General features: G+C 38.5%; 1 protein-coding gene across 8 annotated transcripts in view; it reads left to right on the top strand.

The window, feature by feature from the left end:
• Nucleotides 1–15,975, top strand: part of SLC45A4 (solute carrier family 45 member 4) — an 85,035-nt gene that overhangs the window by 47,680 nt on the left and 21,380 nt on the right. For all 8 annotated transcript variants that reach the window (XM_015618003.3, XM_015618002.2, XM_015618001.3 and 5 more), the window contains one exon: nucleotides 414–1,032. In XM_015618003.3, coding sequence (XP_015473489.1) covers nucleotides 789–1,032 — 244 coding nt within the window. In that variant the 5' untranslated portion in view covers nucleotides 414–788. The remainder of the gene's footprint in view (nucleotides 1–413; nucleotides 1,033–15,975) is intronic.

The raw sequence follows: 15,975 nt of genomic DNA, 5'->3' as shown, positions 1-15,975 counted from the left end.
CTAAATGGAGATGTCCGTGTGACCATGGTAATTGATGAATCATCTTCCTGGCATAGAACTGGAATATCCTATGCTGTTTCTGAAATGCAACCTGCTTCAAATTTCCCAGAATTTTGGTCTTGTGCTCAGTGTTCAGAGGATCTTGGACAAGTACCCTGACATTCTTCTGTGGCTTTGTGTAGGACCACAAACCAGAGGAACTGGAACACAGTAAAGCATCATTTAAATACAAGGCACAACTGCTTTTCAATGGAAAGTGCAGAGGTAGGGGAGGGAATGTGGAATAAAGGACCCTACACTAGGCAAGGACAATGGAAAGCATAAAGCAGGAAATAGGTTATATGGTTAAGGGGGGGAACACAATATCCTGAAAAATCCTATTGAAATTTTTAAATGCTTGCTTTTTGTTGCAGATTAATCAGCCACTCGATGGGGATTAACAGTGGAGCACCTCTTTGTGTCGCCTTTCCACCTCTGTGTAGCACGAATAACAACTTCAGCACTTCTTCAATAATAATTATGAAACTGGTATTAACTGAATGGCAATTATGGATTTTTAACTCTAACTCACAGTAAACCAGCAAGCCATATGTTGAAATTCCTACCAAATAGCTTTTCATTCTTAATGTCTCGTATCTATACAAGAAGTTGCAAGATACCTGTTTGTACAAGAGGAATATAAGCATTACTTGCCTGAGGAACAGAAGCTGAAAGAGAAGACACCCTAACTTGTTCGTGGAGTTATGGTAGTATTATTTATATAGATATAACAAATATATATATTTTTTATGGTAATGAAAATGGCTCCTCAGAATGCTGACTCGGAATCTATGCAAGTTCAAGATCTACCTGTGGCACAGCTTCAGAAACCAGAAAACAAGGAGAATGAAAGCAGGGAGGAGACCATTAGTGAAGGATCCATAGACCGGATACCGATACGCCTGTGGGTGATGCATGGTGCAGTAATGTTTGGCAGGGAATTTTGTTATGCCATGGAGACAGCTTTGGTAACACCTGTATTGTTACAAATTGGTAAGTAACTAATTTCTGTGAGTTGAAGCTTTCTATTTATTTTTGCATTGACTGAAGCCAGGCAAAGAGGGAAGATGCATCTACAATCTAAAGGTACACAAGGTAAAAGGATTTCAGTTTTTTCCTTAGTGTCTGTTGCACAGATTCAAATGTGTGATGATCATGTTTAAATGGGAAGGAATTCTACATATGTTCATCATCTGTCTGATATTGCTTCCCTCTGTAAAAATGTAACCTGATTTAATTTGAAAATCCACTACTACAAGGTAAGTGTCCTAGAAATTAGAAACAATATTAGGCTATAAAGGATTGCAGTGAAGCATTTTTTTTTAATTTATGGAGAAATGCTTTAGAGCACTTTAGAGTATCTAAACAATTAGATAAATTGTTTTTTCCAGTGAACTACTGCATTTATTTCTAACCACTAGAGAGTTGTTTTGTGTGATTAATCTGCAGTTTATATATAGCATGTGAATACACATGAATAACCTATGATACCAATAGCTTTAGATGATAATGGGGGTAGTGGTGGGGTTCAGAATAGGGGTAGTCAGTGTTAAATTTCATGGTGAGTATTGTCATTAGGTTTCAAATAAACTGTTTACATTATTAAGAGAATCTGATACTACCTTTATCAAATACAGAAACTTGTCAATCATATATTAGAAAATATTGCATGACATGGAATGGAAATGCCAGGCTGAGTGGGGAGTAAACCAACCATGTGTGTGCACTGTATAATTGTCTATATATTTGTATATTATTTGTTTGCATTGGCTTACCTCTGTAGGTGTGCCTTACAGCTTGCTTAGCTGTGACCAAACAGAAGCACTCAACCAACTAAATAACAATGTTCAATTAATACTATTTACAATGTTGTTTAAAAATCTATGGCTTAGCATCTTGAATGAAACACATGGGGGGTTTTTGTTTGTTTGACATGAGAAAAAGTCATTTTAAATTCAACTTGTGAGCATGTGATGTACAAGTCCTTTCATGCAGTCTTCTTGCAGTTAAAAATGTGTTTTCATATGAAATTGCTAGTTGATTTGTTTTGAGTGAATGGAGTGAATAATCAGTGCAGTTAGTGCCATGGAAGATGCTGATGAGTTAAGCCTCTATGTTTTCATGAAAATTTTAATTTTCAGAGCTCATCAGATGGTCTTCATGGATCTACTGTTTGCATAGTTAGAACAGATTCTAGAAAGCTCTAAAAAAAGAGCTTTTCTGATCAACCTGACTTGCTAAATAAAAAACATGCAGCTTCATCTAGGAATGTTTGTAATTTTCATAATTTGTTCTGAGGTTTTGCCTTTTGGGTAAATTGAGATGTAGAGACTTCAGTCCCTTGTACTGGCAGCATTGATTCAGTAGTTATCTACCTTAAAATCAAAAATTTTCATCCTGCTTTTCATGAAGATCCCTGGTTTTGTAAGTGACATTTTTGTTTGCTTTGTTTGTGCTGGCACTTGGATGATTAAAATGTATGGCTGGCTAAGCTGACTTTACCTTACCAAAGGGTAAGGTCAGACAGTATAAATAAACCATCCTCTTAATTAATGACCCGTTTACATTTCTTTTGTGAGCTTTTCTAACTGTTTCCTCCAGTTAATTGAGAAATATCTCTTCCCTTCCTTCCCTAACCCCAGTGATCAAAATAACATCAGGATTTGGGGGAAGGGAAGAAGAGGGCTCCCACTTCGAGAAAAAACTGCAAATTGACAAAGGCATGTCAAAGCCTGTGGGGATGCAGCAATGATGCTCCAAGCCACAGAGATAAGAAATGGAGGTAGCAGTTACAAATGTCAGTGCTTTGGGAGCTAACTGAAATCTTTGTGCTTGGCTCCTGTGCCCTCAGCAGGGCTGAAAACAATATTGGATTCACTGAAGGGTTAAGTTATTCACGGGTGACTTATCTGGCCTCTGCTAATTACCTCTTACATGGTTCTGTTTACCTTTATCAACCTCAACATCTGTCTGCCTCAGCATGAGCTGTATTTATTCCTCACTGGAGGGGGTTGCAATACAGCTGTCAAACTGCTGTGATATTCCCTTTGCTTCTTGTTTTGGTAAAAGAAAGATCAGTTTCTGTGAGATTAAATTGGCTCGAGAAACTATATTTGAGAATTTGCACTTGGGGAAATGTGGTGACTCAACCAGTTTTGCTTATAATACACTGAAGAACAAGAAGCCTCTTGGGTATCCAAAAAAAGATGACTCTTCACAGAATATGTTGAATATTAACAATTAAACTTTACAGTGTGTGCTTGTGCTTTTCTGTACTTGGGAAAACTCTGGCCACTGAAACAATCTGAGATTCTTATCAGATGCCACCAGGAAAACCTTAGGCACATTAGTATGGTGTTACACACTTTCTGCTTGCAAGTATTTGACTTTCTTTGCAGTTTCAGTACCCTGGATCAGAGGGGTAGTTATGATTTGGCAGATGACCAACCTGTCCTGCTTGTTCTGTAACCCACAAGATTTTATCAGCTGAAGGAGATGGTCACTCACATGGTCCCTTTCCAGTTCAGTGGTGGTTGAGCTCATTGTGTTTAAGTTTCCTGAAGTTCTGAAATCTTAACAAGAGAACTTGAAAGCATCAGTGAAAGCTGCTTGACTCAATGCCTGCTGTGAACTGGAAAGCTGCTGATACACCCAGGTTACTGCACTCCTACTGAAAGAAGTCCTGATTTCTGACTTTAATCATTGTCTTTATTGCTGTAATTGATGTTACATTGCTGTGTCAGAAATGCAGCTACAAATCTATAACAGCCTTGTAGTCATAACTGGCTTTAGTAGCCTAGCAACAAGTACAAGCTATATATATAGTGCATGTTTTTTTTTAATTACAGCTTGCTCTTTGGTTTCTTAGTATCTGCAGCGTAAGAATTCAAAATTAAGCAGTGAACTTGTTGAGAATTCAAACAACATAAAAAAATGCCAAATATGAGAATTCCAGTCGGAGTCTAGGTGAAATTATATTAGTTGACACTTGCAGAAGATATAATCTCTAAAAATCTCCATTAACCTTTTTGGAGACCTGTTCAATAAGCAGTTTCTCCCAGCCAGCATGAAATTTTACCTGAAAGCTTTCAACACCTTCAGAACTTAAGTGTCACTTGTTCATGAGTCCAAGGGTTTTAAGAAACTGAGTGATTCGTGTTATTCTTGAGTATTAACACTGCTGTTTGCTTCCCCTGCACATAAACTATGAATTCCATAGGAGCAGGATGAGGCCTTTGTCTTCTGAAACATCTGGTACTTAATGCTGCTTATCTGTGAGAGGGAATTAAAATCTCTGCTATTGTTTAAAAATGACAGTGTATTTTTTTCTATCATTAAAGTTGGCTTCTAAGGATTAAGTCTCTAAAATCATTCCCTTTTCATAAATTCATGGCAGATTTGGATACATGATAAAATTATTTTGCATGGGATTTTGTTTGAATAAAAGCAAAAGGAAGAGTAACCAAAGACTGATGTGGTGTAAACTTGGAGAAGCTGCTTTTTGAAGATACTTGTTCAGTGAAATCACAATACATTACTTCTGTTAATAACACTTTAAACCATTAATAAATACATAACTTGGTAGTTTCAGATTATTTCTACTTAAATTTAAACAAAAATTTGGTTTTAATACAAGATGTAAGTCTATTTTAGCTCTTCTGAAAAGTGGGACCCATGTTTCATTGGGACTATGGAAGAAAAAAATACCTGTATTTTGTTGCTTGGGGTGGTTGCTGTTTTCAGCGTGAAAATCTCACTGTCTGACTAATGAGTAGTGGTAGCTGTAAACATGAAATTTCAAGTTTTATATTTAATATGATAAAAGCTTTGTCAAGCCTTTACTGTTGCTTCAAAGGCTCTTTCAATGTTATTGAGTTTTTTATAAATAGTTAATAGGCACAGAAGTGACTGTCAGCACCAGAGCTGTTCCTCATTCCCCTGCATAAATTAAATCTATTACAGTGGTGTTCTTTACAAATATCCATGTACATTTTCATAGTTTCATAAGAAAACAGAAGGAAAATTAGTTTACATGTGCTGCTTACCTTTATAATGTCACTTAAGTTTAGGGATGTTTGTCTGGTGTGCTGCAGGAATAGCTGTGGATTTTCTGCATTTCATATCTTAGTGCCTCTCTGTGATGGCATCACTGTCTTACTGTGAGAGTTAATGGGTTCTTGTAGTAAACATTGGCTAGTCTAACATTAAATATTGAAGATGGTCATTTCAAGCTTAATTCTGAGCATTAGTGTTCTTTTCAGGCAATAGCACTGAAGAATAGAATTTCTGGAAATTGAGGATTTCATTGCTAATTATTAGATTTTACTAAAAAGAAAGGCTGAGCAGAATACCATAGTTTATTTTTGCTTGGAAATTATTTCATTAAAACCTTTCAAATCAGCAAAATGCTGTAGTTGCTCTAGTCTCATATATGTAGGAAAGCTGTTGAGGGGTTTGGGCTGTTATTTTACAGCTAAAGTATTTAGATATAATATCTCATAAAAAAATAATTATCAAACATTCAAAATTCATCCAGCCTAAAGCTTAGCAGACTGTGCATAAGGGGTCTTGAAATCTAGTTCATGTGAAATTGCCAGGATGGAAAAAGTGTGTTAAGCAATAATTCAAACTGCTGATTCTGAGAAATCTCTGTGGTAGCTGAGAACTCATTATGCAAAAGAGATTTAATATTCCAGAGTGAACTCTCTGACTTTGCAGTAGCGACTCTCCCCATTGAAATGTAGTATTGATACCTGCCTGAGAAGAATGCTTGTAGGTAAAGGGAGATTATGGAGATGTATTTAGAAACTAAGCATGAAATGTTACAGATGAATTGGCTTCTAGGTCTGTTTCTTCAAAGGAATTAAGGTATCAATTGCTGACTCAATTCAGTGTGGAAACGATAGCCTTCCTAAGGCTAAGCCTGACATCAAAGGAAATCTAAAAACCTGAAAGATCTCTTGAGGAAGAATGGAGCAAAGGGTTAGATGGGCTGCTAGAGGCTGCCTATAATTTAAGTGAAAAGGAGCTGAATGGCTGGAAAGCCTCTTGCAGATGATGGAGGAAGCTCTTCAACACAAAACAGCACTGAGTCTATTTCAGCTCAGCTTGAGTAGTTGAGTTTATTCCTCATCTCTGCCAGAGGTTACATTAAGGTTATGTATTTTTAACTGCCTTTCTGCAAAGCTGCATCTTCCATTTCAGCTGTGTCCTACCTTACCTTCTCTAACCAGGAAGAAACTGAGTTGCTGTAACCTGTCCTTTGACTTCCAAGGTTGAATTCCTCTTCAGTCCAGCTACATCTGTGCTCCCAGGCGTGGCTGCATTTGATGCTGAGAGTGAACTGCAGGATCTGAATTTCTCTTTGGAAGAAATAATGACTTGAAAACTGACCTGTCCCAAGAGAGGGCTGTAACACAGCTAATCTGAGGGCAAGAATTGAAAATACAGTGGATCCATAAAACCTGGAATAATAAACAATTAAATCTTTTTTTCAGCCTTGTTAGCTTTAGAGTTAGTCTGTAAGATCATGTAAAGTTTGTATTCACATCTTACGTGGTGGAGTGTATAAGAGTGCAAATACTGTGCCTGAGGCAAATGTTAATTGCTCTGTAAAACCTCCCCATCCATCTTTTTTTACTTATTGACTAATTTTATGCCCACTAAGGGGTTGTGTAAGACTAATTTTACTGTACTTTTTTTAAACTAACAAGCAAATCAGGCTTTCATATCATGTATCACTCTTTCATAAAATATCTTTTGAGCTCAAAGCAATAGCAACACAGATTTTGAATACAGATAGCCTTAGTGGAAGGTTGGGTTCAAGATATATTTAAAGGCCCTTTAAAAGAAAGATGCTATGGAACTGTTAAGATTTTTAATTCCTGGGGGCAGTTAGGAGCATGTTCCTTATTTCCATACAAAGGCAAATGCCATGTGGTTTGGCAGTTGTGCAATAGCTGTTCCATACAGCTTTTTTTATATCAATGTTCTGTTTTTCTTTAAGTAACACTGAATCTGGCATTCAGAGGCACCACTGATAACACATGGCAGATTTTCAGCTGGGTAATGTGAGGATTCCTGCTAGCTCTAGGGTCCTACAGACTGAGTTTGGATGAAAAGCCTTTCTAGGAGAGGGAAGTTGAGCGCAAATGGCTTCAGAGGCTTCTCCCATAGCATGAAATAGGTTTCCTATTACTACTTACCAATAGGTAACTTTTTGTTCCTTTTTTTTTTTTTTTTGGCTGAATAAGGATTGCTGGAGAAGCTACTTCTAAAATAAGATTCATACTTATTATGGTGCTTCTTTTTCCCATTCCAAATCTTTAAGAGAATTCCTTGTGCTTTTAATTGTGTACTGTGGGAATGTTAATGTGGTTTGGTGGTTTTTTCCCCGAGCATAAAGAGCGTTCACAGTAAAAACTGTTGCATGACCACTCTTTGAATCCTCAGAAGTTTTCATTTTAAGAGTCTGTGTGGTCTGAGGTCAGAGTAAGTGACCAGTATATGACACAAGAAATATGAACAGGTATGAAAACTGTGGGTTGATAGAAGCAGCACAGTGCAGGGTAAAGCAAACTGTGTAAAAATGCAGGCTGTCAGTGAAGGCTGGAGGTTTAAAAGCAATTTTTGATTTCATTGTCACCTCTGTTCTTCAAATCCTTTTTTTTTTCTGCAGCAATAGACATTTTAGTCTGTGATTTGACGGAAGAGCTTGAAGCCTCCAAAAATAATCACTCTCTAAGAAGGAAATGTACATCTCTATCCTTATGTAGCTGCTTCTTCCTACCTATAAATATTTCCTGTGCAGCATGCTGCCTACCTTTTATCTGGAGTTAGGGTTAGGAGAGCCTAAACTGTTTGGCATGACTTAGGTGTACTTTGAGATCTCTGTTCCCCTTCTTTCCCAAATTTGTTTTCTCCTGCCCAAAGATCTAGTAAAGGGCAGAAATAAGGACTAATCACTGCTAGAAGCTAATGGTGGTGAACTGCATATGGGACCATATGAAATTAAAGCATTTTTAAATTTTAATATCAGTCAATAGCATTAAATTATTTTTCCCGTCTGTTGTAAACAGGGTTTTTGCATCTATCTTGTCGTTGGGTCACCAAATTCACTTCAAATTCTTTTCTCTCACACATACCAGACCCATCTTGTTGTGAGACTCAAGCCAAGCCTTTCTGCTGCTTTCAAGGGTAGTTCTACAGTAGAAATGGGCACAGATAGAATAAAGGAATTGCAGAATCCCTGGATTTTTACTAAGATTTCCTGTGAGTAGTAGGGAAAAGATGAGAAAAGTAGGAACAGACTTTGGCCTCCTGGAAATGTGCTAAAAACTGAGTGGTTTTAAACACACATTTACACAATGTCTTTCTTAGCCTAAACCCTTCCTCTTAATCTGCTTTCCACCCACATGCCCAACATCTCTTTATACTTCTATCTAAGCACCCAGGATGTCAGGAGAAACCTTGCATGTACATGCATGAATTTTTCTGCTCAGAATTTGAGTTCGGCCCCCAGCTCTGACCGAGAGGTAACTTTGCCATAGCAATAACAGGTGAAACACAATAGTGCTTCCGTGCTCCTTATTACAAAGTAATTGCCACCAGGGCAGTTTTCCAGCAGGCAGTTGCCTGTTCTTTGGTGTAAACAGAAACCTTTCAGCTCTTGGATGGGGTTCTGGTGGCAGAGAGTTACAGAGGCAGAACTGAGATTTGGATCCAGCACTGGAACTGGCAACCCCACAGCTTCAGTGGGTTTCTGTTGAATGGGGTCTGTGAGAAGGGTTATGAAAAGGGAATAGCTGGGAACTTGTTAGTGAACAGGAGCCTTACTTTTCAAGGAAATAGAATTAAAGTCATTTTGGAAATGAAAAGACCATCAGCAGTCCAACTCACATAATGTTTTAATATAGGATTGTCAGAGCTGCAGCCCCTTGAGCTCTGTTTCTTCAGTCTCCCATGTGCTTGTTGCAAGAGTCTTTCTGTTGTGATGCTCCTCTGGGACCCCATTTAATCATCCTCTTTTCACCAAACAACAGCTGAAGAGGTTTCAGATATACTTCCTGCAGGCTGTTTTGCAAGAAATTATTGGAAATGTTTTGTGCTACTGATTCAGCTTGATAATATTTAATACAAGTCCATTTAACTAAATAGGGAAAATCCATGCTATGGATTATGTCTGCATTGGTTTGGATAAACCTCTATAGCTCATGTAACTCCATAAATATCTTCCTTTCCCTGTAGTCTTGAGTAGCTGGGTGCAGAGGAGCACAGCTACAGATTTTTCCAAAAACAGATGAACCCAACTCTGTTAACATTTGGTGATCTTCAGTTGGAGCCTCCAGGTGAATTTTTTGCAGTGCAGTAGAGGCAGAGCATGTAAACTGAATAATTTGAAACTGAGTTTCTATTATTTTTAGGGAATGGTGACTGCTGGGGTACAGTTTTGTACAGCGAAGACAGGTGCCATCTTTCCAGACTTTTAGGAGTACTCTGTGTGAGGAGGGAGCTTCCACACTTGGCTCAAAAATGTTTTAATACACTTCCAGAGCAAGAACACTTCTCCCCACGGAGGTGCTGATATGGGGAAGGATAAACAGAAAGGCTCAGTCCTCATAGTGGCCGGTTCTGTCCTTGGTATCAGCTTTGTCTCTGGCAAGTGTCCCATCATGAGGCAGTGCAATTGTTTTTATTATGCCAGTAAATTTTGTATAACTTCTGCTCAGATCATCTTCACCTTGAATTTCTGTCCTCCCCTGAATCCCAGTGTCTGTTTTTTCTGGCTCAGGAGATAAACTGAGCTGGATCATTTTCTATGTGTTCTCTGTATTGGCTGTATAAAAACATGAATTTCCTGCTTTTATCAGTTGTGCTGCTCTATAAACAATGGTCTTTTAATAATTCAGTATATCAGAATTGAGCCTACCCTCCTACCCTCCTCCCTCCCCCCATTATAATCTGCAAATTCCAAGAATATCCTGCTTTAAATGAGCTCTTGATCTGGAAGTGTTTTAATACCTCTTACAAATGTTATATCTGGAAAGTAAAGTATTTCTTTGGAGAACAGAGATCAAGTTCATGCCCTTAAGAGTTCATGTAGGTGGCAGGAAAATAAATATTAAATTACATATTTTAAAATTAGTATTAAACTTGGCCATTCTGGGATAAACTTTCATGAATTTAAACCAAAGTGTCTTGGGTATTCAGATTCAGGGTATTATGTTTGTTTACTGGGGTTAATTAGTTGTAGTGGAGACAGTTGTGGTATTCATTATGTTTTCTTTGCCTGATTTGGAAAGTCACAGTCAGTGTCCTACCAAGCCAGACATTTTCTGGCAAGGAAGAGTCATTACAGGCATTCCTGCTGTCTTATATGGACTGCATCAGGTGACTTCAAAATGATTGTTTATCATACTCAGCTGCAATTTAATCAATTTATGCAGTCATTGGATGCCACTGAAATATCTGATCTGCTGTTTTCTTCCAAGCTGCAGCAGGAAAGAAGAGCAAATGCACTGTGCTTTGATCTTTTTTCTCCCCTTACGTCATTATTCTGCAAAACTTTAAACAAGTAACTTTCTGGTTGCTAGACTTTGGTGTCAGTTTTTGGTGCTAGTTTTTGGTGTCGCCTCTGTAGTGGTTCTGCACTACATGTGCTGCTTTGGAAAAAAGGGTTTGGGTATTCCTGACATTAATGCCTTTGTAACATAGAATCCCAAGAATGGCTCGGGCTGCAAAGAACCTTCAAGACCATCCAGTTCCAGCCCTCTGCCATGGGCAGGAAACCTTCCACTAGACCAGGGTGCTCAGAGCTCCACCCAACCTGGTCTTGGATGTTTCCAGGGGTGGTGTAGTCACAGCTTCTCTGGGAAACCTGTGCCAGGACCCCACAGGGTAAATTTTTTTCCCAATATCCAATCCAAACCTACCCTCAAACACAAAGCAAATAATGTTACTTAATACTGACCTTAAATAAGAGCAGAAGGAAACTTTGTCATCTGTTTGAAATTAAAACAAAACTTAAATTCTTTTCTTTCCTTTCTGTTACAACTAAGAGAAAACACAGTTTTAAAGCCCAAACTGGCTGACATCTCAGAGATCATGGCTAGACATGTGGTGAGCAGCAGTGTTGACACCCCTTCCTCAATGACTTACTGGGTCCCCCCAGTACAGTCTTGTTGTGTAACACTGGAGAAGCTCAGGAAGTGCACGGGGGAGCCTTCAGGATATTTGAGGTTGGCATGAAAAAATAAGAGTATGTAATCAGTTAAAAGGCTGAGGGTGGTTCTTTCTCTGTAATTTAATTAAGCAATAGTCTACCAAGTGCTCCCCCTTCTCTGGGCAGTCAAAGTCATGCGTCATAAATTTTGTGCCAGGGAATCCATCAGTCTGGAGAGCAGTCAGCGTGTGCCAGAGGTTATGGAGATAATTGGAGAGGAAGGTTATTTTTCTGCACTGTGTATTCCTACCCTGTTGATGTGGCAAATGTCTTCAAATAAGTTTTCAAATGTTTTTGAGCTGTAACCTTCAGGAGGGGAGTTTGGTACAACTTCGTCAGGTGTTAAAGGACTGCCAAATCTTGCAAATTATTTAGGTTTGAATCTTAAAAATTATTCAGGTCCTTTGATAGATGACTGAATAATGCTGTGTTGTTACACCTGTAACTTATATAACTTGTATCTATGTATAAATAATGTATATGTAACATACATAATAATATATACATGTATATTATATATACATGTATAACTTGTTCCATTCTAAGTTTAAATGGCAAGAAAAAATTACATTATTATATATATAATATATATTATTATTTAAATTACACATTACAGAGTGATATAAAAGAAAATATAATAAAAATACTTGTCTGGTTGTTGGAATACAGTTCTGTCCTGCTTCCTCCCCAGTGGGGTCTAACTCTCATAATTTGCACATTTGAAAAGGAAATATTTGCTGTCTTTTGTGCTGGTGTGCTCTACTTGTTTAACTTCAGCTTTTATTGGTAAATTTATCCTTCCACATGTAGTTTCACTGATTGGGCAACATAATACACATGAGTGAAAATCACATTTAAGAGTCTGCAGTAACAAGTCTTACTCATCTTGTATTACTACATTTTATTCCAGACTATCAACTCCCGTTATTTGGTGCAAAGGGACTCCATGGATCTCATTATCCTTCACATACAAATGCAGTTGTATAATTTTTAAACAGCTGAGTGAGGGTGGGAGAGTCACTTCTCTGGGACACAGTGAGTGAGTTATTTGGAGTGATGCCTGAGACTGTGCTCTAGTTACTAAAATTTCCAATGAGAGCAGCCCTGTAGTATGACCCTGCATGCTCAAAATACTAAGATCAAGGGGTTTATTAACTAGAATTTAGAAGATTTCACTGAGAAAGCAGCTCTGCTTTTAAATCTCCCCTGCACATGTATAGAACGTGTTTCATGTTAGTTAATGTTCAAGCCAAAACATGCAAGTTAGGAAAGTTTGAAAGTTTGAGGCAGGTTCCATAAACACCAAGACTGTGTTTAATCAATCCCAAAATTTCATCTGAGAGGATGGTTTTCTATAATGCTTTACCACAAGGCAAGTGGTTGATGGCATGAGTAGATACAGAGAAAACCCACATTTTTTTGGCAGGGAAAATCTTCACTTGATTAAAACTCTCACTTTGATAGTCCTCATTCTTTCATCTAGAGATTGTTACAACCTCTGGTGAACTGCAGTGTTTTTCCTGGAGCAATGTACATGGAAAACTGTGCCTGCAAACTCCAACATGCTGTTCATTTGTTGCAGCAAAGGGAGAAATCGCTAATAGGATTTCTGTTCCGCTTGATGTAGCCACATGAGGTATTAACCTCAATAAAGGCAACTGGGTAGAGGAATGCAGTTTCTCTTTAGGGGCTTAGGATAGGTTATTTGCAAAATTTGCCTGTTTGGGGTTTTGTTTTTTTTTTAAAGCAAACAATGAATAATGAGTTAGAAGAATCAGCACGTTTCTTTATATATTCATTCACGTAATTCAGCAACACTTTTAAAACAGCCAATAATTTAAAAGCAAATGCTGTGTTACCACTCTCTGCTGAGGGACTTTCTGGTAGAGTTTCCCAGTAGCACAGTCGTGGCCAAAATGATCCCAGGCAGAGTGTTTATTCCTGTCATAAACAAACTTGTGGTCCAAAAGCTTTTGCAAAGTCCATGAGGTTGATTTTTCAGCATGGTAACAATTAACAATACTCTTGTTGTAAGCCTGTCCTGAGAATGGTGCCTTTTTGGGAGGCTTTGAATATTGAAAAGGGAAGTAAAGCACTTTGAGACTGCATGATTTCAATGGCCTAAGGAGGAGTGTAGGTAGGATCAATTCAGCTTTTTTCTTCTCTGGCAGTTTGGGGGGGAAATGGCTTTTGGAATATGAAGTGCATATTGGGTAGATATAACGTTTATTAGGTATTATGTTTTTTTCTGTTGGGTCAACCAGGGTAATTATAGAACCTGCACCACCTTCTGACCCTTAAAAGGACTATGAAAATGTGATCCCTGCTGAAATGTAAAGATCATCTGTCTGGTCACTAATCCCTGGGAAGAAAAAGGTTCTCAGATGGTGTCTGCAGGGGTACACAGGCCAGAAAACACCTCCTTAAGTCACTGTTTTCATGTGACTTCTAAGTATGTAGTCAAGTCTAAAAACTGGGGAAGGAAAGAATTATTTTTATCAATGTGCAGAGACAAGCTCCTTGCATTTTACTCTTGAGGCTGGAAATGAACTGTTTTCTTTGCTGCTTGTGATTCCAGGGCGCAAATATTCTGCTGCCCAGACTCTGTCTAGCTGCCTGCTCAACAAAAAAATACTTTTTTGGCTACCCTCAAGTCTGCTTGCTTTCTTTCTGCAAGTTCTGTTCCTGGATACACTGACCAGGTGCCATGTTGGACTATGTATATGCCAGTCATTTGTTTGGCAGGGTGTACCATATCCTCTATGATTCCCTAGGGTTTGGAAGTTGGTGGGGTGGAGCAGACACATCAGGGGAAAGTTCTGCTGCAGTGAATAGGAATTAATATCTTCATGATGCCTTCTAGTCCAGTGTTTGCTACAATGGTGGTTTAAAAGTCTTGGCCATGAGCAAGTCCCAGAAATTTGGATCTCCTAGGGCTGCTGTTCATCTTGTTCTTGCTTAGTTATGTCAATCAGGCTTTTCCCTACCCTTGAGGTCTGGGTAGAGCAGTGTGGAATGGTACTCAAAGCTTCCTTTGGGCACAAACTCTTTGCCCTGCAGAGCAGAACAGCACCAGAGCAGAGGGCACAGGCTGCACCTAGTGCTGCCTTGTGGTGCTGCTGGGCAGCCCCATATTGAATAGCTCTCTCTTAAGCCAGTATGATTTTAATTAAAAACTTGCTCTTAAGGTGAAAAGTTGTTTGTTGACCAGACTTTTTTAAGAGGTGGGAGGGTTGCTTCAATCTGTCTGGGTTAAATACCCAGAGTTAACAGTTCAGGTTTGACTGTACTTGGAGTTAAAACTAGGGGTAAAAACGAGTTTTTGGTTGGGATTTGGCTCAGCCATGTAAGCAGAGGTAAGTAATATTCCAGGGTATTAATGTGTTAATCACTGCAACAAAAGCTCCACTGTTGATTAGTGGAACAGGTTAATGAAAGATTTTCTGTTGTGCTTTAAGAACCTCTTGGATTTGGGAATTTTCAAGGAATTCAAGACAAATTCCTTTGTTTATAAATTTGTCGATATTCTAGAAACAGTGACGAAAAACCCTATTGAGCTTTGGATAAACTGGGATGCTGCATCTCTTCAGGCAACACATGTCACAGTAATTGATGTGTAATCTTGCAGCCAGAGGAGCGGGAAGTGCTGCAGCGTTACGTAATGCGCCGAGCCCAAGTGGGGCATCACGTACGGCTGATGCCTTTTAAAAGGGTGAGGGAAGGATCAGTGTGGTGAAACAGCTTATTGATTGCTGCATTCATACATGAGCCTGCATACATTTAGACATTTAGGAGAGAAGGGAAATAGATGCTGATGTTGTGTGTGTGACCTTCGAGTCCTGTTGTCTGCAGCTTGCTTAACTGGCCAGCAACAGGAGACAGGAATAAATACCCTGACATTGTGAAATCAGCCTTGGGTGGTTCTTTGATACAGAACACAACCTGTGTTGTTCTAGAACTCTGAAGAAAGTTTTCAGTTTTTTACTTGATGTAAACACCTCTGTTATACTCTTAAAACTGCTCTACAGTGGTGGTTAAAAAGAAGTTTTTTTATTAGTGCTGGTTCAGCACACTGGAACTTGCATCAGATTTAATCTATATTCCATTTCAGCTTGTTAAACGCTGTGATGCAAATTTCTTACTAGTGTCAAAGTGATATATTTCTAAATATTGGTTAATAAGTGAAAGAGCAAGAAAGTTAAAAACAAGTTTCCCAAGAGCCAAAAAGGATGGCACAGATAATCTAGAAAACTTGGGAGAATTAGCTTTAGCAGTAGATGGGAGCCCTTGGAAATGTTGTGTTTCCTTGTTCTCCCTGCAGCTTATTTTCCTGCTGCAGCACGGGGAAAGCTTTTTTGGTATTCTCACTGTTTGAGCATAGAAGGTTCAGCTTCTTTCTTAAATAAAGCTGGCACTTTATGCTGTACCCTGGCAAAAATAAATACTGTGGATTTGATAAGGATATAATTCAGTGGAACCTATAGGAATTGCTAATTAGCTACAGTAAAAAAAATATATCTACAACAGCAATTGTAGATTCTTTGACCTTTCCTTGAGCAGAGCAGGTCATATGCATTGTTTTGATTGCATATGCATTTTTTTTATTATTACTCTGCAGCAGCAGGAGTAGCAAATAAGTAATAGACATGTGTCAATATTGGATAAGGAAGTAGGAAACTGGATTATTATAAAGGCAGTAAGCTAGATACAGTCTT

The sequence above is a fragment of the Parus major genome, chromosome 2, assembly GCF_001522545.3.
Source record: "Parus major isolate Abel chromosome 2, Parus_major1.1, whole genome shotgun sequence".
Lineage (NCBI taxonomy): Eukaryota > Metazoa > Chordata > Aves > Passeriformes > Paridae > Parus > Parus major.
Note: the sequence above shows the minus strand (reverse complement) of the source record. Positions and strands in the feature narration are given on the sequence as shown.